The sequence below is a fragment of the Uranotaenia lowii genome, chromosome 1 (genome assembly GCF_029784155.1).
Source record: "Uranotaenia lowii strain MFRU-FL chromosome 1, ASM2978415v1, whole genome shotgun sequence".
Lineage (NCBI taxonomy): Eukaryota > Metazoa > Arthropoda > Insecta > Diptera > Culicidae > Uranotaenia > Uranotaenia lowii.
The window spans coordinates 99,742,022-99,766,846 of NC_073691.1; the positions used below are offsets into that span (position 1 = coordinate 99,742,022).

At 39.2% G+C, this 24,825-nt stretch overlaps 1 protein-coding gene across 5 annotated transcripts in view; it reads left to right on the forward strand.

Annotated features, from left to right (window-relative positions):
- The window catches only part of LOC129747123 (calpain-D), a 450,101-nt gene that overhangs the window by 124,568 nt on the left and 300,708 nt on the right, over positions 1-24,825 (forward strand). For all 5 annotated transcript variants that reach the window (XM_055741165.1, XM_055741174.1, XM_055741159.1 and 2 more), the window contains exon 2: positions 10,917-11,939. In XM_055741165.1, coding sequence (XP_055597140.1) covers positions 10,917-11,939 — 1,023 coding nt within the window. The remainder of the gene's footprint in view (positions 1-10,916; positions 11,940-24,825) is intronic.

Genomic DNA, 24,825 nt, shown 5'->3' on the forward strand with positions numbered 1-24,825 from the left:
GATTCGACTACTATAATGCCAAAATAGGTCAATCGAGTAAAACGACTCGTGACTCGTCTTATGTAATAGGGCCCATAAAAACGATCAAAGTTGCCCAAAAGGCTTTCTTGAACGGCAACTTGCATTCAAGTTTTTAAAGAAGATTAACTTGACATTGAAATATTTCTTGAGGTTGAAATATATCCCTCAAGTTATCCTCAGAAAATTCTTGGCGGCCATTTTTCCCCTAATTGACAAAATAAAAATTTTATAATAAAACACTGGGACTATTAAATGATACAAAATAGAAATCATAATCAGAACACTTACCTTGAGATTGAATCCGCATCACAATCAGCCGGTTGATATCAACAATCCTCCATCTGAACAGATCTCGTGGATTGGTCCGGAAGGCGTAGCGCTAGCACCAGCGTCTCGAATCCCGGATACGTGCTGCAAAAAATCTGATAACCTTATTCTATGATCAAGTGAGAAAATTTTGGAAAACTGTAGAAAAACTTTGAACTTGGGATGGATTTTTGAGGTTTTTGCATTAGTTTTTAGTCCAGATAGTTATCGTAATTTGATTATGAATTCAAAATTTTGAGTGTAGAGTAGAATACCTCGCTTGATTTTTCTGACCCTCATGGGGGGGGGGGTTAATCCCCAAAACCCCCGTCCCGTTCCTACGGCCATGCATGAGTGTATTTATTGATATACTAGCTGATCCCATACGAACTCCGTTTCGCTTTCAACTTGGAATATGTCATGAATAGTTTGTATGAAATTCAATTGCCAAGCATTTTCCAGATGCACTTCTGAATTCTTTGTTAAGTAATGATTGCAAAAATATTGGACGATCACTTTGTCTGTCGTCTGCTACTAAATTTTAAATCAGGAATCATCCCTTTCGGTGGCTTCTTGTATAATCTTTGATATTTGAAATCGATTGCCCTTCCCTCTAAACTCCCGTGTGCAAATTTTCAAAGCAATTCATTGTATAATAACGTCAATATTGCTAAAAAAGTGAGAAATTAATTCATATGGACGACCCCTTTCGTCGACCCCTGGCAAAACATTTGACATCTAAAATGGATTGCTCGTCCCTGAAATCTACCGTGTGCAAATTTTCATCCCAATCCGATGATAAATAACGGTGATATTGCAAAAATATTGAAAGGTTAATATGACCCCCTTTGCTTGCTGGCCCCTTACTCTGAATTTAATACCTGAAGTCCATTGCCCGTCTCTCTAAACTCTCGTGTACCAATTTTCGTCAGAATCCGATGTATAATAACGACAATACTGCATCAACAGTGAATAGTTAATATGGACGACCCCTGATTTTTGTTTTGGATAAGTGAAATCAGTTGTTTGTCTCTTATAACGCCTATGTGCAAATTTTTATCCCAATCCTATGTATAAACACGTCAATATCACTGAGATACTAAACATTTAATATGGACGACCCCTTTTGCCGGCCCCTTACACTGAATTTGATACCTCAACTCGATTGCACGTCACTCAAAACTTTCGTGTACCAATTTTAATCTGAATACGATGTATAATAACGTCAATATCGCAAAAACAGCGAATAGTTAATATGGACGACCCCTTTGGCCGACCCCTTACACAAAATTTGACACTTGAAATCGATTGCTCGTCTTTCAAAACACTCATGTGCAAATTTTCAACACGATCCGACGAAAAGTAACGTCAATATCGCGACTACAATATTTGTCTTCTATGGACGACCCCCTTCAGAAGGGGTCATCCGAAAATCTAAAAACATTTTTCATCATTCCTGGTTCTAATGAGTATCCATGCCAAATTTCAGACCTCTAGCTTTTAAGACGGCTGAGTCTATAGAGGACAAACAAACAAACAAACAAACAAACAAACATACAGAAACTGCTTTTTATATATATAGATTTGAATATTTTTTAAACTTTAATAAGTAATTTGTTGAAAATAAATGCTGTTATTTCCACAACTTATTCTGGAAAATTTAGTAAAAAATCCGAAATGCCTTCAATCAATGTTGCGGAAATGATTATTAATTCCCATAATAATTCCCATCGGCAAACTATCAAATCATCGTTATCACTCGCGCACTGGACGCGCACCGAAATAGAACATCCACAAACAAATCATGTGCTGGTAAATGGAATGAAACGGACGCGCATCGGGAAGGGAAAATCGCGCATCGCATGTATGCACACTTCGGGCATCGTGCTCTAACGTTTCTTCCGCTTTCGGAGCTTTCGGATGAATCACAAGGCACTCACTCGAAGGTCGCGTTCATTTTCGGCGATTCACGCGACACTTTTGTTTCAACTGCTATTTCGCAGTTGCGCTCCGGATTTATTTCGCTGCGAAGCGGAAAATGAACTCAAAAAATCACTGGGAAATACTCTATTCCCGGAGTCGATGTGGGTAAAGTGATAGAGGTTCACTCTAGGTGAGTGACCGAATGAACACATCTGTCAAAATGGTAGAATTTAGCTGGTGCTGTTTTGATTTTGCTCTCGCTTCGGATTTTCCGAATTAGTTTTTTGTGTAACGGGTTAGAATTTCGGTTCGAAAATGGCCATCATCGGATTGTACGGTCACAGCAAGCTGCTTGAGGATGATAAACGGACGATTTGTGCGACTTAAGTGGAAATTTCGCTTATCAAAGCAGGATTCGGATCTGGGTCATATTGCCGAAAAAACGAAATCCAGATGCCGACGGCTCCGAATGGTGCCGGTTTATATATTTTCCCCAACCGAGGTTACCACCGTGGCATGCCGGAAATTGCCGATCCGAACAGTTTGTTGATTGATTCTTTACTAATGGATTTTATTGTTATTTTTTAGATTTGCAAAAGTGATCGCAATCTTAGAACTGAACAACAACTTACAACATGACTTCGCCATCTTCGAGGCTGCGCCACAGGAAAGTCGTGGTATTTCGTCGAAAAAACCTTCGGCCGTTTATTTATACGACCCGATCGAAGCCTATGTTGCATGTATCTTAGAAGGCATCACTTCCCTCAACATCCCCAAACTACCGACCGACCAATCCAAACTTTCCGACTAGAAAAGGCCATGACCCAAGAACGGAAATAAGCCGGAAAACGTTGAATTTGCGAACCAGTTGAGGTGAAACAACATACGTAATTTTTGTTACATATGTGGGGAAAGGTTTCGAGGAAAAATGATCCTAATGATAATAGTGAAAATAAACGGACTTATTGCTTATATTTTATTTTCAAAGTGTTCGTGTTTTCACGTTTTCACATTTTGCAAAAAAAAATCCAATATATAAAAAAAATCATACATATTTGCTTCAATCTTTTCAAAACTATCATTCTTTATCATTTAATTAACTATTATAGCCTTTCATTCCCATGTACATAAATTTCCTGCTAAATTTCTTTCTCGTCACCACCTGAAAAGGTACCGAAAATCCTTATCGATTGCCGAAGTTTTTAAAATGGTCATACTTTAATATTGTTAAACTTTTAGAGCCTAATTATTCCCTGTTGCATTAATTTTTCACTGAATTTCTATCTCGTCACCACTTGAAAAGGTACTGACAATTGTCACCTAAAATCGTTACCTGAAATAATGCGACGATTCTCACCCACGGTGACTACGAGAATAGGGTAAGAACTCACAAAGATCATCCGAAGTGTCGTTCCTCACCTAAACCGACTGCTGGAATAGAGTGACTTGGGTGACTCTACTATCGTCACGTCACGCGAAGCGCAGAATAAGGGCCATTGGCTTTATTTAAGTGCGCAGAGTATGGGACATATGCGCAGAATTAGGAACAAGCAGAAACTTGTGCGCAAAATAAGGGACACATGATTTTTTCCAAATATTTCAATTTTTCCACATTTTTGCACCAAAATTGAGCTCTCTTTATTTTTGCCGTTAAGTTTGGTAGTTGGCCCAACTGTAAACGAAATTTTAGGCAAATCCATTGTAAGTTAAACTTTTTATTACTTAAAACATTTCAAAAATCTTTAAATGCGCAGAATAAGGGCCGTTCACGGTAGAATGTAAACTTTCAATTAATCTGAATTAGACCTGATTATTTCAATTTAAGCTACCATTCGGAGGAGCCACGCACGAAATGCCAAACCCAATAACTAGGTACTGGGAAAATGTTCGTGGTGTGACAGATATGCGTCTATTTTTCGAATATTCATAGAATTTCGCGGCATAAATGTCACACAAGGATTTTCATTGAAAAAATAGATCATTTTCGAAAAATTTGATCGAGGCCCACATGATAGGAGAATACTTTAGTGATCTACGGCCCCTTTGGCCGACCCCTGACCCTAAATTTGAAACCTGGAATTGATCGTTCGTCCCTCGAAACACTCACGAGCTAATTTTTTTCACTGTGACTCCAGCGTCTTCGGCAACGAAGTAGTCGTGCATTATGTCGTGCAGTTCCTGCTTCGATAGTTCCCGATGACAACCCAGGAAGTCTTCAATGTGTGAGGCTCCCCTAGGTCCGTAGATGGCCCAACCCAACCATTAGAGAAACATGAGGTATCAAAGAAAGAAAGAAAATGACCCGTAAATATAATGAATTTTTCGAAGAAGATACAACGGCTCACCGGCAGGACTTGAACCCGCAATCTCCGCTTCAGTACAACGGCGCGTTAGCCAATTTCACCACGGTGAACATGATGGAATCTACCGACACGAGCGAACTGCTGGACCTTCTATCGAAACACCATGTAAAAAATAGAGCTTCAATTGAAGGACCGCTCATTTATCGTAAATTTGTTCACTCAAATCGTTTATGTCGGATTAGCATATTCTCAACTTTTTGGAGGCATACTTACGAGTTGACTCAACTGCTATCCGATTCAACTTTTTTGGGGCAAACTTGTCGTAAATGAATGATAGTAAAACACTCAATACCAACATGTTTACGATCGTTATTGAAAATGTCACAAAAGTCGATTTGGATCATCATTTCTATTACGATTTCATGTTTGCTGGGGAGAGGTTGAAATCTCGAGGCGTATCCAACATTTTGACATTTTGTTTACAATTAGTTAACCATTGAAATACAAGAGAAAAGAAGTGGAAATTTTAACATAAGAAAAGTTGCCTCGATATCTATGAAGTCGTACAGGGAGCTAACGTACGGGACACCTGTCCTTACTCCTTACTGCTCGTCCAACAACGAATGCCCGTTCGGGCTACGTTCGTATCTTATTCCGAGTCAACGAGACAAGTACGCACACACACATGCATGCTGGGGTCGAGCAGTTAGAAAGGGGAATGGGGTACAAAATGCAATGTCTCATTAAATTAAGATACTACATTCACTTTCTATTTTTTTTAAATTTATTTATTTACTCTACATAGTCGCACATATAGACAGGCTGACGAATTACTCTCTTGTTCCTGGCATTTCCAACCGTATCGTTAACCTGAGTAATTTTGCTGCCTGATGAATTGTCATCAGATGAATCAGACTGATCGCCACCGATTACAAGAGACTTCAAGTGTGACACATGTCGACGATATTTTGTGCCGGTTTTCTTTGATTCAACGACGATATCTCCTCCTTTTCTTTGAAGAACTTGAAATGGTTCTGGATCAAAATTGGCAGTCAACTTGTTTGCTTTAACGGCTTTTTTCATCAGTACCACATCGCCCTCCGGAATACTGCTATGTTTGGCGCGACGCTTCAAATCCGCATATTGTTTCGCTTTATCTTTCATTTCCTTATCCCGATCCATGACTTCTTCGTCCAATGCTTTCGGGATAAAAATGTTCGGTAGTTTATCGCGAATGTTGTATCCGAAAAGCATTTCAGATGGTGTTTTCTTGGTGATTGAATGAGGAGAAGAACGGTACATCAACAAAAACGTGTTCAAATCTTGTATCCAATCAGTGTTGGAAGCTTGGCTAATTATTAGACGTTTCAAAATGGATCTATTTTGCCTCTCTACCTCTCCATTTTGCTGAGGCCAGTATGGTGTCGTCGTAATAAGATGTATGTTATTGTTTCTGCAAAAGGAACCGAACTCTTCACTCTTGAATTGAGGCCCGTTGTCGGCGGTAATGGATAGCGGTAATCCGAATCTGGCAAAAATTACCTCTAACCGTTTGATGGTTTCTGCAGAATCAATTTTCTTCATGACCTTCACTTCCATATATCGACTATAATAGTCTACTATCATAAACAAATAATGCCCAGATGGAAGTGGCCCTAAGAAGTCAATTGCCAAATGCTGCCATGGACCTGAAGGTAATTCTCTTCTTTTCATCGGCTCGGTGCTAAGACCAATATTCATCCTCGGCATGATTTGACATACTGTTCAACGTGAGAGTCGATTTTCGGCCACCAAACTTTAGCTCTCAATCGCTGTTTCATAACAGACATTCCAGGATGCCCCTCGTGTGCTAAGTCTAAAGTCTGACTTCGTAATGTTTCTGGAATGACGATTGTTGTTCCACGTAATAAAATTACTCCTGAAAAACACAACTCAGTGGCAAATAACTTAAATCATGCTACATCATCAGACCAAATGTAATGCTCAATCCCGGATTTGACCGCTTGAATTTGCTTATCAAGTATCGATGTTTGCTCGATTTCAGATCTTTTCAAAGCTGATGGCGCAGCGTTGGTCGTCACCCATCGGACATACTGGATCAGCAATGTTTGTTTTACCTGGCTTGTAAATAACTTTTGCTTTATATGCCTGTAGACGAATGAGCCATCTTTCGATCCTAGCGCACGGTTTGGATCTCGGACTGAAAATAGCTTCCAACGGTTTGTGATCCGTGATCAACTCGAAACAACTCATTTCGAACACTCCAAAAATGCATTTACTATTGTTTAGTGCAACATTTCTATCAGCCAATTGATCCAAAACTTTCTTTAATCGCAATTCGTGCTCTTTCTGGTCAGCTCCAAACACAACGATGTCGTCAACAAAGTTCAAACAACCCTCATATCCACTCAAAACCTGTTCCATCGTTTTTTGGAACATTTCTGGGGCACAGCTTATGCCAAAATTGAGTCTAGTATAGCGATATAAACCTTTCCGTGTTATAAAGGTTGTTAAAGGAGTTCTTTGAAATTTCCACCTAGAAATAAGACACATACTTATTCGAAGTTCATTTTATTCAGTCAACAATTTAATTCAAGATCAAAAATAAATTCGTCAACTTTAACAGTTCAAAAGCTCTGATTTTCTCATTCTTTCATTACCTAGTGGAACGCATTTTTGACATCCAGTCGAGAGAAAACAGTCGCCTTCGAAAAATGTGGTAGGAAATCTTCAATGGTTGGTAAAGGGTGATTTTCTCTCTCCACGGCCTCGTTTGCACGGCGCATATCAATACATAGACGCACGTCATCACCTTTCGGAATGACCACAACGGGCGAAATCCATTTGGCCGGACCATTTACTGCCTCGATGACTCCTTGACGTAAAAGCTCATCTATTTTGCCATCAACAGCTTTCTCCAAGGTAACTGGAAAACGTCTATATGGCTGAATAACGGGTGTAAAATCAGCTTTTATTGGTATATTAACAACTACGTCTTTGATGGTTCCCAGTACATCCGATCTTTTGTGATCATTTCCATCTCTGATTCATTTTCCTTGCTCTTGAACGTACGAACATTTCGGCCTCCAGAAAAACCACCACGCATTGTATTCGACCAAGATTTGAAACTTCGACATGTGATGGCGAAATGATATTTACCTAAGTGGACAAAACCCAAATATTTTTAAATCCTCCTGAAACAAAACGAAACTTCAAAAACATTTTTTTACCTGAACATCTCTTGCATATCTCTCCTCTGGCTGGACAGCTTTGATCTCTGGCAAAATGGCCACTTTTTCCACAACGATAGCATCCACGTGCCGAAAATCTATCCTGGTTCTTGTTCGACATTTTTCCACTAGATCTAATCTTGTTTACCTCATTTGATTGCAGTTTCGGTGCTTCGTCTGATACGAATACTTTCTCCTGCTGCGAAACCGTCTCGAAGATTTTCGCCACACTCAAAATTTAATCTAGACTAGCAGCGTCTCCTCGCTTCAACAAGTCGCGGCGCAACACTGCAGATTTGCATGATTGCACTATCTGGTCCTTCACGTGTTCTTCTAACTTATCACCGAACCCACATCGTTCAGCTTGAACGCGTAATCTTATTGTAAATGCGTCGATATTTTCTCCGGATTTCTGACTCATTTGCCGGAGCAAGTATCTCTCGTAAGATGTGTTCGCCACCGGTAGGAAAAAATCATTTAACTTCTTCAAAGCTTCTTCGTAGCTAGTCATATTTGGTATATAACTGTCAACGTTCAGTATTGGTCCCCGCATACTTTCCTCTGGTAATTCCGGTAGAGTATCGTACAACTGTTGTACCGCTGGTCCCGCATAGTGGAGCAACAAATCTTTTTTCCAATCATCATCGTCAACTCTGCTGGCTCTGATCATGGTTTCAAAAGATTTTAACCATTTGCGACATTCTACTCCAACATCATCAGTATGCGCTGCATAGTCGAACGGTTGCAGCTGGAGTCCCAATGAATGCACCATGTCTGAAAAAGAAGCATAAAACACCATTAAAGGCTGTTTCCCTCTTCATAGTGCAATTCTCGCACACTGCCAAACATAACTGAGCTTTTCAGATCACCTCGAATCGGAGCTTTTAAGCTTATATTCAACCGTTTATCATCTCACAACTACACTCACACGACAATTTTTCCGCTCCGGCTTCCATGCCTGTATTTCTTTTATATTCTAAATCAGGGACCGAAAATAGCACGAACACAGTAAGTGCAACACAATTTGATGACACAGCACTTCCGAAACGAAGCTGTGCTGTGTCTGTGTTAATCTACTTTTGTTGCGTGTCGGCCGCAACACAGCACAGTATGCGACACAGTTGACGACACAGTGTGTTCGTGTGCCGGTCCCGATACGATTATCATTGTTGCTCCTGCCAGCTAGCTTTTTTTTCAATTCGTCGCCTGGATAATTTTTTTTCTTTTGCTTTTGCTCAACACAATGTGAGTGAAGAGCTTCGCCATTGAAAATACGAAAAAAAATGCCTTGCTCGTAACAACACTGTGTTGCGAGCTGTGTTATCCTCGACACGACACAACTGGGAACTGTGTCGTGTTGATTTGATGCAACACAACACAATTGAAGTGCTGTGCCAAACCAAAGTGTCGCACACAAAAATTTATGTGTCAGCACTCCAGGATTTGTGTTGCACGTTATGTACTGTGCTGTGTTTGTGTTTTTTGTCGGTCTCTGTTCTAAACTCAATTATCTCACCTCTATAAACGTTTTCCTATTCAATGCGTCCGTCTTTTCTGTTCATTGGTCCATTTGCTTTTCCTTCCTCCCAGCATTAAAGCTACGAATTAAAGCAACTTCACCAAAACTTTCACCACATTAAAGTAATTGTTCACTTTATACTTTTTCACTTCCCCTATCTCCATTTTCAGCATTCAAGCTTCTAATTTCTAGTTTTCTCTCCTCATTTAAAGCTTCTCGAACATCGCACTTTTCCGCATTCAAGCCACTGAATATCTGGTATGCACAACTTGGTTTCCGCATTGAAGCGCATTCCTTCCAACTTTCCGCATTAAAGCGATATTTCTGGCCGATTTCAAACAACTTACCAAGACAAAACGCCATGTTTTTTTTTCCTCGTCGTCAATATGAAGTCGTACAGGGAGCTAACGTACGGGACACCTGTCCTTACTGCTTGTCCGACAACGAATGCCCGTTCGTGCTACGTTCGTATCTTATTCCGAGTCAACGAGACAAGTACGCACACACACACACACATGCATGCTGGGGAAAGGGGAATGGGGTACAAAATGCAATGTCTCATTAAATTAAGATACTACACACAAAACTTTCGGGGCTCCACTTAGCAAAATTTCGCTGTTACTTTCAGTTAGCAAAAATATTTTTTTACCGTCGAGTTAGCAAAAAGCTAAATTTACTTGATTTTAGTAATTTTAAAGTTTATCTTGCTCGATTTTAGTAAAACGAAAGTTTTTTAGCCGCTTTGTGTACAGACAGCAGCCGCCGCGTGTTGGGAGGAAAAAAACAAACTGACACGATTGAGCGCGGTTCCGAAAGTTTAATTCTGGTGCTCCTAAAGGTGGCTAAGTCAACTACGATATACTAGCCTAATCGACGCCGGAAGCGTACAGGTAGGGTCAATTATAAATTATAAAGATTTTCCAATTTTTTAATTGTTTATTATTTTTCTACCAGGTTACAACTTCAAAAAGAAATCCTCAACAGTCTGGAAATGGAAAGGGCCGAGACTGAAAATTCAACGAGCTCCATCCGACACACAACTTAGTGCATTCGTTGGTAAGAATGGCATTGCAATCCGCTCGCCGGAAGGTGCGTCCCCAGGATCGGAACTTCTGTTCTACAAAGTGTCAAAATTTTTAAGAAAAATGTGAAAAATAAATTAAAAATGAATGAAATTTGAGTATTGCATTTAAGAATCAAACATTCCCCCTAAATCTCCACAGAAAAACCATAAATTTTAAAATTTCAGGTCCGGGCGATCTTTTTCTCCGGTTTTTGCTAAAAAAGTGAGCAAAAATAGCGGCGGCTAAATTTTTCTCTCGTTTGCTAAAATTTTAGTTCGAAAAAATTGCTACATTGATTGCTAAGATTTTAGCTGGTCAAATTTGAGCAAAATTTTGCTAATTTCCGGCCTCGAAAGTTTTGTGTGTACAATATCTTAATTCGTAGATACCTCAAAATCCCTTGAACTTAGAGTAAAATATATAGGAGTTCTACAAATTTGCTATTGGAATTTTAAAGACCGATTTTCTTACGTTAGGTGTTACATTTCAATTCATTTTTATTTTTCCTTGAATGTTCACTATTTGTATTTATTTCTCTTTTAACTTTCAGAACAAACTACAATAAAGTTTTACCCAAAGTTAATGATAGTTTGGCAATAGCTCATAAGAAAATAAACAAAAAAAATCTCGACCAGCAAGTAAATCCTATCAAGCACTCAAATGATTGTGTTAATATTCGACGATATTCTTCACAACCCAATGTTCACCGAGTTTGGACTTGTTATAATTGCTGTTTTATAAATAATTCGATAACATGGCATTGTATCCGCTGTGATTCGATCAGTGCATTGGCACCCGTTTATAAAGAACTTAAAGCAAACGAAGCTCTATCAGATCAGCTCAATAAGAACGGAAAATATAGCGCTCAAGAAACATCAAAAGACAAGGGCATCAGTAAAAGCATGGATTCGCTTACGAAAAAAAAATGCCAACTTTGCATATTCAACCGTTTTGATTTAACTGAAAGTAAATGTATTCATTCCACGATCGAAACGACTAGATCGTCCTTCAAACGTAACCAAAATAAAATGAACCAAAGTTTGGCACTCGTTGTTCCATGCAAATCACCTGAACTGAGCAGTTCGAAACAATTCACGATCAGCACACTAACCAAAAAGAAACATATACAGGATTCGAGAAATTCTAATAAAATCAAGCATCCGGATTGTGGTATACTGGTCACAGTGCGGGATTGGATTCTACATACTGCCGCTACTTCTCTTAGCGCCAACGAATTAGTATATTCTAAAACCGAAAATATAGGCGCAATAAAATCAGAAAATAATGATGAAAACGATCATCAAGTCATTTACGCTGTGATAAACAAACAAAAAAACCAAAATGGTGACTCAAATCATGTAAATAGAAATAGCGATCTGAAAACAACAAAGCATGAGCAGTATTACGAAAATATCTCGCGCGCTGATGATAACTCAAAACAACTATCCAATCCGAGCATAATAACTCACGAGAAATTAAAACCTCCTCGAAAGACTGACAATTACAACAACAACCCCCGAACAGGATTGGAAACATCACATTATGCAGAAGTGAATAAGAAGAATAAACAAAAGTAAGTAATCAGTTAGTTTACCTTGTAAGTATATTTATTTACATTAGAGCGATTTTCGGTGTGTTCAACGAAACCCAATCGAAATCAATTGAAATGGATTGACAGTTTTTCAGCTGTTTTTCTACTTGACTTCGATCGATTTCAATCAAAGGACTGAAGCAACTGTCAAATCACATACAAACCGACCGTACAGACTTTTTGGAACCAGAACGTCAGTTCCCCTATGATTTCAATGGAATTTTGGAACCAAAACGTCAGTGCGGTACTGAAATGTCAGATCGGAAATTGTCTTCTCTTTCAGCCAAAGATCTGAAGCAACTGTCAAATCACATACAAGCGGACCGTACCGACTTTTTGGAACCAGAACGTCAGTTCCCCTTTGATTTCAATGGCATTTTGGTACCAAAACGTCAGTGCGGTACTGAAATGTCAGTTCGGAAATTTCCTTCTCTTTCAGCCCCTTGATTTCTATTAGGCTGTTGATTGAACAGCTATTCACTAATACTAAAGGCGCCCGCACAATAGCCCGTCGGACGTTGCGTCGCGTTGACATTTCATTTTGAGGATACCGTTTTCCGTTTGAGCCACCACAATGGTGCGTCGCGTCAGTGACAGCATTGTACTAAAACGCTGAACTTGTTCTAAACAGCAACGTTCTCCAGCGTCGACGTTTTTGTTTTGAAATAAATCAAAATTCCAGCGCGTCAGCAGGGTTTTGGATAATCCTTTTTATACTGTTTTGTCAAAGTTTGACACAAATATACTCAAAAATAAAATTATCGTCATTGTCAGTGGACGCTGTACACAGAAAAAAATATTTGCTGTAAAATTACGGCAAATATCATGTAACAAAAAGGAGCAGGACATTTACCGTAATTTTACAGATCGAAAAAAAAAACCCGTGACCATTATTTTTACGTGAACCATTTTTTACAGGCTGGTTTAAAATTACAGAGCTGTAAATTTTCATTCCTGTAATGACTCAGGTTCGATTCGTTTAATGGGCTTTTTCTGAATTCAGTCAAATTTTCAAGTCATCATAATTCGGAATTATAGTAAGCATTTATTTAATCTTCATTCGTACAGCGAACATAATGTTTAGAAATCATTTGTTACAATTTAGATGATAATTGCATTAAAAGACTGATACTGCAACGTTTTGAACATAGCTCGAGTATCAAAAATTCCAAACAATAGTGTAGCTAAGAACATGCGATAGATCAAACGAACATTTTCTCGAGCTTGTTACAAAAACACAGCTCGAGCCAAAATAAAGATTGAGCATACTGTGGTGGTTCACTTTTATGCCAAAAATTTTTGTCTAATGGGTTTAAACCGCTGTTAAATCAAAACCTGCGACACTTCACTGTTTGGAATCTCGATTCGAAGCGCTGTTTTCACTGCGAAACATGACCGACAATTCTAAGTTTTTTTTAACTTTTCTACAGGTCTACCTGTTTGATTTCTCTGTAGGAACTGATCAAAGAAACTAGCTGCCTATGCTATTCTTTTGTAACAATTTACAATTCTGACTATCTGACTCTCATGTAAACACGAGCGTACTCCAAACTAATCTTTTTTTCAAATTCATTTCATGTTTCGCTTAAAACTAATGTAATCCTCCTACTAAAATTCGATCGCTATATCAGCTCATAAATCTTCCGTGGGACTATATTCCGTATACCGCGCAGCTCCCAATCAGTTGGTCTCAATCTCGCTCGAATTTGTTGTCGGGAAAACGCTGATTAGCGAACAAACCTGAAGCAAGTAGACAAAAATATAAATTTGAGTTCTATTTACTAGTTAAAATTTTACGCACCTCATTGATATCCTGGTTCGAACGTTTGCTTCTCAACAGTTTATTTTGTCTGCACCAGCAGGTCCTCTTCTAGGCAAGCTTGCAAAAAATCAACTCAACGAGTAAAAATCGGCTCAAACGAACGTGAGTGTGAGGCGGAACAGAAAAAAAATCCACCCCAGGCTGAGCGAGAGTAAAATAAAATCAAGATTCCTTTTTGAACCTTACTCACCAAGCACCGCATACTCGCTCCGAAAAAAAATCGCTCAAGTGGTGAGTAGAGTCAAATTAGATGACTAGAAAATCTGCTCAGCACAGCACGTATGATTTTTTCTTCGGTAGTGAGTTGAGCAGACTAGCAAGCAGCGTTGCCAACCTTCCAGATTTTTCTGGAATCTTCCAGATTTTTATGGGTCATCCAGAAATACAGACCTCATGTTGTCTGGTCCAGACTTTTCATAAATTATCCAGATTTATCCAGAAATTTCTATTAGCTCAACGTTTTATTAAAAAAAAATTTGAAATTCAATAGCTCATAACGGCAAGACTGAATTTACTGTGAAGCAGAATACAGAAGTTATTTTGACAGCTGAATGGGTCTAAGCTCTCGGTTGTTCAAGCTTTCGTTCACATAGTCTCCGGCATTTATTATTTTTAAGTAATGAGTATTGATCTCTAGACTACTACAATATTGCGATATAGCGACCAAAAAAAAAGGTTGTTACCTATAAAGTTAGCCATACAGACTTTTCCAGACATTTTTTTCCAAAATCTTCCAGACTTTTCGGAAAAACAGTTGGCATCACTGCTAGCAAGGAGCTTGAGTCTGATGGGAAAAAAATCCGTAGAGTAAAAATAAAATCCGCTCACAGGTAGGCTGATTTTAAATCCTTGAGTCGGGAAGAGTCTCTTGGTTTTGACTCGCTTGAGTATTTTATTTTGACTCGCTTGAGTATTTTTTTTGACTCGCTTGAGTATTTTTGTTTTGACTCCGATTCTTTTCGGCTAGCTTGATTTTTTTTAGATTTTGACTCAAGATTTTTCTGGCTTGCTGGAGTCGTTTGATTTTGACCGGCCTGAGTCGTTTTTTCTACTCGCTTGAGGCGTATGGAGTTTGGATTCTAGCTCGGCTCGTCGTTCGTGTGGAGTGCACTGGTGTGGTAGAGATGATTGATTCCTTTACCTGTATTATACAGGCTGTATATACCGGGACAAGCGTCGGGTGTCTGGTTTGAACCAAATTTGTTCTATTCGCGCTGTTTGCTTGCGTCGCTGATTGTAGTGCGCTATATAAATTACAAGAAAGTTTTCAATTTCTATCTGTAAATATAATTCATTTAGAAATTGTTTTGAAAAATGACGGCATAAGCCAATTAAACTTGTAATCATACAAGAAACAATACGTTTAATTGAGTTATTATTTATTATGGTCCATTTTTAAATTTTCAAAACTACTTAACATTTTTATTGATCATTGCGAAATTGCGTTTTGAAATTCTAAAACTGTAATTCAATATTAAGAATTCCCCTTCAAAAATTCAAAATTTGACATTTTTAATACAAATTTATTACAATTTTATTATTTATATTAAAATTTTTGAAATTCGTAACTCAGGGTTGAAAATGAGCCCTCAAAATTCACAATTCCTTAATCGAAATTCAAACTTCAATCATCAGAATTCAAAATTAAAATTCAAAATTTGAAATTCGAAACTCAAAATTCAACCTACAAAATGCAAAATTAGAAATTTCAAATAGCAGATTTCAGATATCAAAATTATAAATCAAAAACACAACATTTGAAATTTAACATTCAAAATTCCATATCAAAAATTTTGAATTCATAGTTTAAAATGAAAAATCTTAAATTTTAAAATCAAAATCCAATTTAAAAATCAATTTTAAAAATTTAAAATTTAAGATTGCCAATTCTAAATTCAATTCAAAATTCCACATTCCAATTTCACAATTTAATAAACAAAATACAAAACAATTCAAAATTTTAAATATAAAGTTTAAATTTGAAATTCAAATTTCCAAATTTTTAATTCTTAATTCGAAATGCTCAACTAAAATTTTCAAATGCAAAATTCTAGATCAAAAATTTAAAATTTACAATTCAATGAAAAATTCTGAGTGATTTATTCTGTATTTCGAATGATGAATTGTGGAATTGAAATTTTGAATTACTTTCGAACATTTATTGGATATTATTCATGATCTAGAAGTGCTCATGATGTTGTAGTACAGTAGTTTTATGATTTAATATCGGTCGAAAAAAATTTCACCGTGAATATAACGAATCCGTGAATTTGGCGAAACCAAAAATTCAGGTGGAAAAAAGTATTTTTAGTGTCTTTAATCAATAATTTATAATATTTTCAGTGGTGAAAAGGTTTTGTATCAATAAATTTTGATCATAAGATGTAATGTAAGATTACTAAACACAAAGGATCGATTTCAGTTCAAATTATTCATCTCTTTAGCAATTTTAACATATTTTCTTGAAATAAAAGGCCGGGATTCGACCAGACCGAACTGAACGCCAATTTGAAAAAAATTGAGTTATCTATTGCAGCGGATGCGAAACGTGATAAACTACCTGTCCAATGAAAATCAGAACTTTTTTCCTATTTTTTCTGATTTTATTAGAAAATTTCAATGTTGTAGACAGTGGAAATAGCAAAAATGCGTTGCGCCAAAGTGAACTGAGAGTCACCTTAGAGGTAAAGACAAAAAGACTGTTTTGGTCATGAAAACTAATTTTGTGCGAAATAATCTAATGTGTGTGGGTTTTTTCGATTCAGAACAGTTCTTCGGCTCGTCTCGAACTAATAATTGATAAATTTAATGATAAAAAACGTTCCCGTGGCTAAAAACTTTATATTTCGGATTTCAAGCATTTGTTAAAATTGCGCTCCGCCAGACTGAACCGAATCCCTTGAGTATTGTTTTCCAATTTACTCAAGAGGATATTAGAACTTTTAACATTTAACGATAAAAGATACTTTATTTTATTGCTTACTGTCGTTTAGAACGCAACCGGTAAGTAACAATCAAAGATATTCCGGACTTCAAAAGTGCGAAATTTGTATGGCTCGGTTCACTCTGGCTCAACGAAAAAACATTTTCCAAGCATCAGCCATACTCGTTGGATGCTGCTCGTAAAGCGCCTATTAGTAGGCTCCTACGTTTAGAACATATTGCCCAGTCAAATGATAGCGCATGGCAATTTTTCAAACATTTTGGTTCGACCAGAGTGAACTGGGTGCAAACATATTGCTATGAAAATTCAGTTTACGGCTTATTGTGTAATCAGAAATCGACCAGTACATGCTCGACGGCTTTATAAGAGTCTAAATGTGATGGTTAAATGATTAAATTAGATATCTAATAAAATGGTATCAATTGGTAAGGCTGTGAACTTTGAACTTGATTTTCTCGAAATCAAGTTTATGGCGTTCAGTTCGGTCTGGTCGAATCGCGACCAAAAACATGTTGAATATCAATTTTATAGTCTTCATCTAATTAAAGTGAATTATTAAGTTTTTATGGAAATTTAACAGTCAATATCTCTTATGTCAATTTTGAAAAAGAATTCAACGAAAAATGCATCAAAAAAATTCTTCTGCAAATTTTATTTTTTTTTATTTTAATTTTCACACCTTTGATTAACTAAAAAGTTTACCTTGTCGAAAAACATTTTGAATTTTACTTAATCCTTTGTTTTTCATATAAATTTGAAAAAAAACTAAGGTCCTGGAAATGGTTTCTGAACAATTTCTCAAAAAGCGTGATAAAATCAAAACAAAAACCGTGAAAAAATTGAGCGTGAATTTGGCGAGTATTGATAAAATCGAACAGTGATATAATTGAAAAAAAAAACTATGACTGTAATTATTGAATTTGGAATATGTTATTTTGAATTTTCAATAAAGAATTTCGATTGTAAATTTCGTATTTTGAAAAAAGCATTATAAATGTTAACCTTCCAAAGCCGTTCGCAAAATTTCCGAACAAATCTATTTTTGATAAATTTGACCTGCAGTTTACGTACGTTCTCCTGGCCGCAAATATTGACCGATTTCGAAGAATTTTAATTCATTGTATAGATAATTTATTCTAGTGTCTTAATATTGAAAAATAAAGTCGAAATATTTTACGAAATCACCAGTAGCTGATTCCGAATGAAAAAAGTCCCGAAAAAGAGCTCTTTTTAGAATGCCTATAACTTGAGACAGGTTCCAAATATTGCGCTGATTTTATAATATTTGGAATTGTCAAGAATAAATCTATCCATGGATGTATAAATTTTTGGTGATCCAAAGGAAGTTTTGGCCGCTATCCCGGAGCTTCCGGTAGAAAAAAATCTTACTTCAAAAAAGTCACCCAATTTTGGCTTTGCATTGCTGTATCTCGGTTACCAAAGGATCGATTCTCTAAATTCAAATTTTAGTTTTTTTTCGTTAACTTTATTATTATTTTCGTAGAACATAGTTGGTTCCTCAAAAATCTCATTTGTTCAATATATGGTAATGAAACTCACATCTTTTTTGTCATTTTTCAAACTCCCCCTCATGTCGGTGGGTTTACGCGATTTTGTTAGCGTGATTTCTCTAAAATTTGAACTCAAATTGGTCACTTTTTATATACCTAGAGATTCATTAGAATCTCCTCTTTCGATTGACATACATCTTGTGTTGTGTTTTGAAAATTTGTAGCAACGTTTTTAGAATTTACTGAAAGCTGCCAGATTTCAACCAGTTTGGTCCACGTTTTCAACAGGTTGGTGTACAAATCTCGCACCCCTCACGTAGCTGCGGGAGAAACAAATCCTGTAGCTCTCTTTTTGTCGCTCACCAAATCTACCACCCAACCAGCGATGCCACACATACCGATTTTCCGGTATTTATGCTGATTTTTGAGCAAAATTTTGACCAAGAATCGGTATATACCGATTACCGATTTTTGGCAAAACATACCGATTTCATACCGATTTTTAAGATTTCAACTCAAAATTCATCCCCCTTCAACACTCCCACTTCATTCAAGCTATCCTCGTAAAGGTCCCGTAGAAAGAAGACAAAGTTCGGTAGCTGGCGTGGCGTAACTTTGATCTGTACAGCTTTGAAAGTATTCTGCAAAGATCTCCACGGCTAACTCTCATAATTCGTTTAGTTGTTCGCGCAATTTTTTCCTTTGTTCTGTCAAATGATGCACTATTATGGTACTCAACCTAAAAGCCAATGGACTAAGCTCAAGGCTGATATTTGACCTTCTGCGACTGCCAATTGAAGTTTCTTAACCTTCCAAAGCCGTTCGCTAAATATCCGTTTCGAGGATATTTGAGTTGTGGTTTGATTTCGTTCTCCTGGCTATAAATATTAACCGATTTTGATGATATTGTATTCATTGTGTAGGTATTATTTATTTACATAGTATTCCGTCTCACGACATAACTTGACGAACATAATTCCTAAAATTCACTCGGTCCATGGCAACCGTTCTCCAATTTCTCGGGCACCCCACGTTCGCCAGATCACGCTCCACTTGGTCTAACCACCTCGCTCGTTGCGCCCCCGCTCGTCTTGTGCCTACCGGATTCGTAGCGAACACCTGTTTTGCAGGACAGTCGTCCGGCATTCTCGCAACATGTCCCGCCCAGCGTATCCGGCCAGCTTTCACCACCTTCTGGATACTGGGTTCGCCGTAGAGTCGCGCGAGCTCGTGGTTCATCCTTCGCCTCCACACTCCGTTCTCCTGTACGCCGCCAAAGATGGTTCTTAACACTCGTCGCTCGAATACCCCGAGTGTACGCAGGTCCTCCTCGAGCAATATCCATGTCTCGTGCCCGTAGAGAACAACCGGTCTAATAAGCGTCATATACAGGTTACACTTCGTGCGAGGGCAAAGTCTTCTCGACCGCAGTTGCTTGTGGAGTCCATAGTAGGCACGACTTCCGCTGATAATTCGCCTCCGGATCTCACGGCTGGTGTCATTGTCTGCCGTCACCAGTGAGCCGAGATAGACAAAGTCTTCGACTATCTCCAGCTCGTCGCCGTCGATCGTGACCTTGTTATTACTGGACAAGCGGGTTCGGTCGGTCTCGGATCCGCAGGCCAGCATGTACTTCGTCTTGGACGTATTAATCATCAACCCAATCCTTCCTGCTTCGCGTTTCAGTTTGCGGTAGATCTCCTCCACCGCCGCAGATGATCTGCCGATGCAGGATAGACCATCACCTTGTCGAAGCCCCCTGCGCGATTCGAATGAACTCGACAATTCACCCGAAATCCGCACACAGCACTGCGTTCCATCCATCGTCGCCTTGATCAGTCTGATTAGCTTCCCGGAAAAGCCGTTCTCGTCCATGATTTTCCATAGCTCGTTACGGTCGATCGTGTCGTATGCGGCTTTGAAGTCGATGAATAGATGATGCGTAGGAACTTGGTGTTCACGGCATTTTTGGAGGATTTGCCGTAATGTGAATATCTGGTCCGTCGTAGACCGTCCCTCCATGAAGCCGGCCTGATGACTTCCCACGAATCTGTTTGCTTGTGGCGTGAGGCGGCGGAGTAGGATTCGGGACAACACTTTGTAGGCGGCATTGAGGACAGTGATCGCTCGGTAGTTCTCACAGTCCAATTTGTCGCCCTTCTTGTAGATGGGGCATATTACCCCTTCCTTCCACTCCTCCGGTAGCTGTTCTATGTCCCAGATCCGGATTATCAACCGGTGTAGGCAATCGGCCAACCTGTTCGGGCCCATTTTGATGAGTTCAGCTGCGATGCCATCCTTCCCAGCCGACTTGTTTCTATTCAGCTGGCGAATGGCTTCCTTAACTTCACTCATCGTTGGGAGTGGCTCCTCTTCGTCGTTGGCTACGCCGGCGATATACCTTCCCCCACCGTCTTGATCTCCTGCATGTGCGCCGTTCAGGTGTTCATCGAAGTGCTGCTTCCACCTTTTGATCACCTCACGATTGTCCGTCAGGATACCCCCGTCCTTATCCCGGCACATTTCGGCTTGCGGCACGAAGCCTTTGCGGGATGCGTTGAGTTTCTGATAGAACTTTCGTGTTTCTTGGGAACGATGCAGCTGCTCCAGCTCCTCGAGCTCCTCCTCCTCCAGGCGGCGCTTTTTCTCCTGGAAAAGTCGAACTCGCTGCCTCTTCCGCTGTCGGTGATTTTCCACATTTCGACGGGTGCCTCTTTGCACTACTGCCGCCCGCGCGGCATTCTCTTCGTCCATCACCCTCCTACACTCCTCGTCGAACCAGTCGTTCCGTCGAGATCGCTCCACATAACCGATGACGTTCTCCGCAGCACTGTTGATGGCTGTTTTGATGGTATCCCAACAGTCCTCGAGAGGGGCTTCGTCAAGCTCGCCCTCTGCCGGCAGCGCTGCTTCGACCGATTGCGCGTAGTCTGCCGCGACCTCAGGTTGCTTCAGTCGCGCGATATTTAACCGAGGCGGGCGCCGGTTTCGCGTGTTGTTCACTACGGAGAGTTTTGGGCGCATCTTCACCATCACCAGATAATCACCCTTATTCTTGTTTACGGCGTATCGAACATTCGTTCGAACGGATACTTTCGAACGAATTCGAAAACGGTATTCTTGTTTTCGAACGAATGCGATACTTTCGATTTTAGTGTTACCTGATGAACTCCCAAATTTTCGAACACCAAATGACATTTCTCGCGGCAAAATAAATGTGAACATCAGCTGTTTTTGTTTTGTTTTCATCAGAGGTATACCGGTAAGTTTTAGATATTTAGATTTTTATTCTTTCGGAATACGACTGAGAATCATCCAGACCATGGCAAACCTTTTAAAAGTCTTTTCTTTTTTCCCTAGGGTATAGGTGGTGCTAAAATTGATTCGATATCCGGTAGGTGCAAGAAGCCAAGAACACCAGGAAACGAATCAGGTCCGTCGACTATTCTACAGTCAGCAGCAGCAGCAGTAATAGAAAACAGCAGGAGTGTAGTTTGCCGGATTCATAATGCTGAGCGTGATGTCAGACGATAAAAAAGATGCCCGATACTTAAAAATCTACGGCAATCATGGCATGAGATTCCCAGAACGATAGAAAACCCAGAACGAGCCGGAGCCAGTGGATGCTGCTGTCGCTGTTGCCGATACTGCTGCTGCCAAAAAGCTTATCCCCTCAGAAACGAAGAAAAACATGACGACTGAATTTGAAAGCAAAATTAAACATGTAGGTTAAAATTTTCAAACACCAAAAACTTGGAAATAAAAAATTTTGAAAACAAACCCTGTAAAATTTAAAATTTTCTTCTGATTGAAAGGATTGAAAAAGCGCATAGTTCTGACGAGTTTAATTTACAAATAAAGTTGTGCATTTTGAATCAAGTTATTTGTTTTTTTTTTTAATTTCAAACCACACAATTTTACTTTTTGATACTTAAAATAAAGTATTTTACCTCACAACATATCATTCATTTGATTCAAAAACTGAAGTCAACTCCACAAACGCACCCTGTTCGCAACATCAGACTTGCGTTTGTCGGCCTATAGAGGAAAAACGTTCGAACGAAAACGGGAATGCAATGTTTCGTTCGAACGAACTATGTTCGAAAGATCGAACTGTTTTCATTCCTTCGAACGAAAACAAGAATACGAAACTGCTTAACTTTCGAACGAATGTCATTCGATCGAAAACGAGAATAAGGGTGAATGGTCCGACTCGATGTTGGCGCCCCGACAGGATCTGACGTCGATGATGTCTGAGAAGTGCCGGCTGTCTATCAAAACGTGGTCGATCTGTGATTGGGTTTGGTACGGTGATCTCCAGGTGTACTTGTGTGGGAGGCGGTGCTGAAAAAAGGTACTACGTACGGCCATTCGTTTGGAGGCGGCGAAATCAATGAGTCTGAGGCCGTTTTCGTTGGTCAGCTGGTGCGCGCTGAACCTTCCAATTGTCGGTTTAAATTCCTCCTCCTGGCCGACCTGAGCATTGAAATCCCCGATGACGATCTTGATATCATGTTTTGGGCAACGGTCGTATTCACGCTCCAGCTGCGCGTAGAATTCGTCTTTGTCGTCACCGGTACTTCCGAGGTGAGGGCTGTGCACGTTGATGATGCTGATGTTGAAGAACCGGCCCTTGATTCTCAACCGGCACATTCGTGAGTTGATCGGCCACCACCCGATCACGCGCTTTTGCATCTTTCCCATCACTATAAAAGCTGTTCCAAGCTCGTGTGTGTTGCCGCAGCTCTGGTAGATGGCACGACCATCTGGATACGTTCGTACCGTGGAGCCCTTCCAGCATACCTCCTGCAGCGCTACGATGTCGAATTTGCGGCTCTTCAATTCGTTGGAGAGCACGTGGGTACTGCCCACAAAATTTAGAGATCGGCAGTTCCATGTTCCAAGTTTCCAATCGCTAGTCCCTTTCCGTCGCGTGGGTCTTTGCCGATTTCCATACGAAATTTGTTGTTCGTTATTCGTTGCTTATGTTTTTTAGTAGTCACAGGCTCGCAAGGCCCGCAGCTAACCCCACTATCTCGCAGGAGGACCGTCGTGATGTTGCTGTTTTGGGTCCCGAACACCACCAGGACGTTGTTGCACTCCGCACGCCGCCCCTAACATGGAGAACAGACGCGTGCGAAGCCCCCTAACTCATTCTGCATGCGACCAAAGCATCCACCGGGGTTGGGTACCCGATCTCCGCTAAGGTTGCTCGCACGCCAGCTAGTACCACGGGGAGGTAGAGAATCGGAGTTGCAGACAAGAGGTGATATGACCACTACCCGAAGGTTGGGTGTATGGGGTCTCGAGTTGCACATTGTCTACTTCACTAGCCATTGTGTAGGTAATTTATTCTAATTACTCAAAATTTAAAAACAAAGTCGATATGTTTTTCTAGGTTATCACAAACTGGTTCAAAAAGTAAAAAGTCCGAAAAATCAATTTAATTTTTAAAATACTCATAACTTTTGACAGCGTTGCTGTATTTAAGTGGTTCATTGATGTTTGAAATCGACAAGAATCCATCTATCCGACAATGTATAGATATGCTGGGGTCCAATGAAAGTTTTGACCGCTATCTAAGATCTTCCGGTAGAAAAAAAAACCTTACTTTAAAAAAACGACATTCAGGTTTGACTTTGCATAGCTGTATTTCATTTCTTAATGAACCGATTTTGAAAACAACAATTTTAGTTTTTTGTCGTTAATTTGATCATCATTTTCATAGAACATACTTGGTCTGTTAAAATTTACAGTTCTTCAGTATATTGGAATGATGATAAAGATGTTTGAAATGAGCGCTTCGGGTCATATTGACCCGAACAGCTTTGGAGGGTTAAGGTCAATTTCAATTGACGATCGCATTAAAGTTCTTGTCTCGCGAGATGTTAACTTTTCAAGGAAATACATACACCGTTTGAATATAATCCTTGTTCAACTCGTCGTGGGGTATGTCGAGATTTGAAGTGCAATCAGATACACGGTATGTAATATCATCGGCATAATCTTCAATCCTTCTGCATCTTGTTAGCAAAATATATGATATCATAAGAAGGTACCTAGAAGGTACCAGAGATCGCAGAATTAAAGACCACGCCAGGCAAAATGGGTACTTTCAGTTACAGTAAAACTATGTGTTTTAAATCTTTTTCGGAAGAACCTATTCTTTTAGAGTTTGGCGAAAATCCATCAACAAAACGAAGAACATCAACTTGGGCCTATACTTACCTCGAACGTCAAAAAGCCATTGGATTTGTAAGTGTTTACTAAATTAAAATTTCCTTTAGATTGACCTGGTTCTATTGCCTTATCGAATTTATCAAATTTACATCCCACTTCAGCCAAAAATCAATTGAAGTCTCAAGTTTTTCCTTAATTTATATTCCTAAACAACGTGTAACCTGAAGGTTCTCGCCATGCCACTAATTTTTCTTATCAAATGGTAACTTTTAAAATAAATTCCCATTCAGTTATGAGAACTGGAAAAAATACCTATTTCGGATTTTCTGCTGAATTTTCATTCGTGATTTGTGCTTTCGTCAGCAAAAGCAGATAGTTTAAAAATTAAAAAAAAAAATATATACAAGTCAT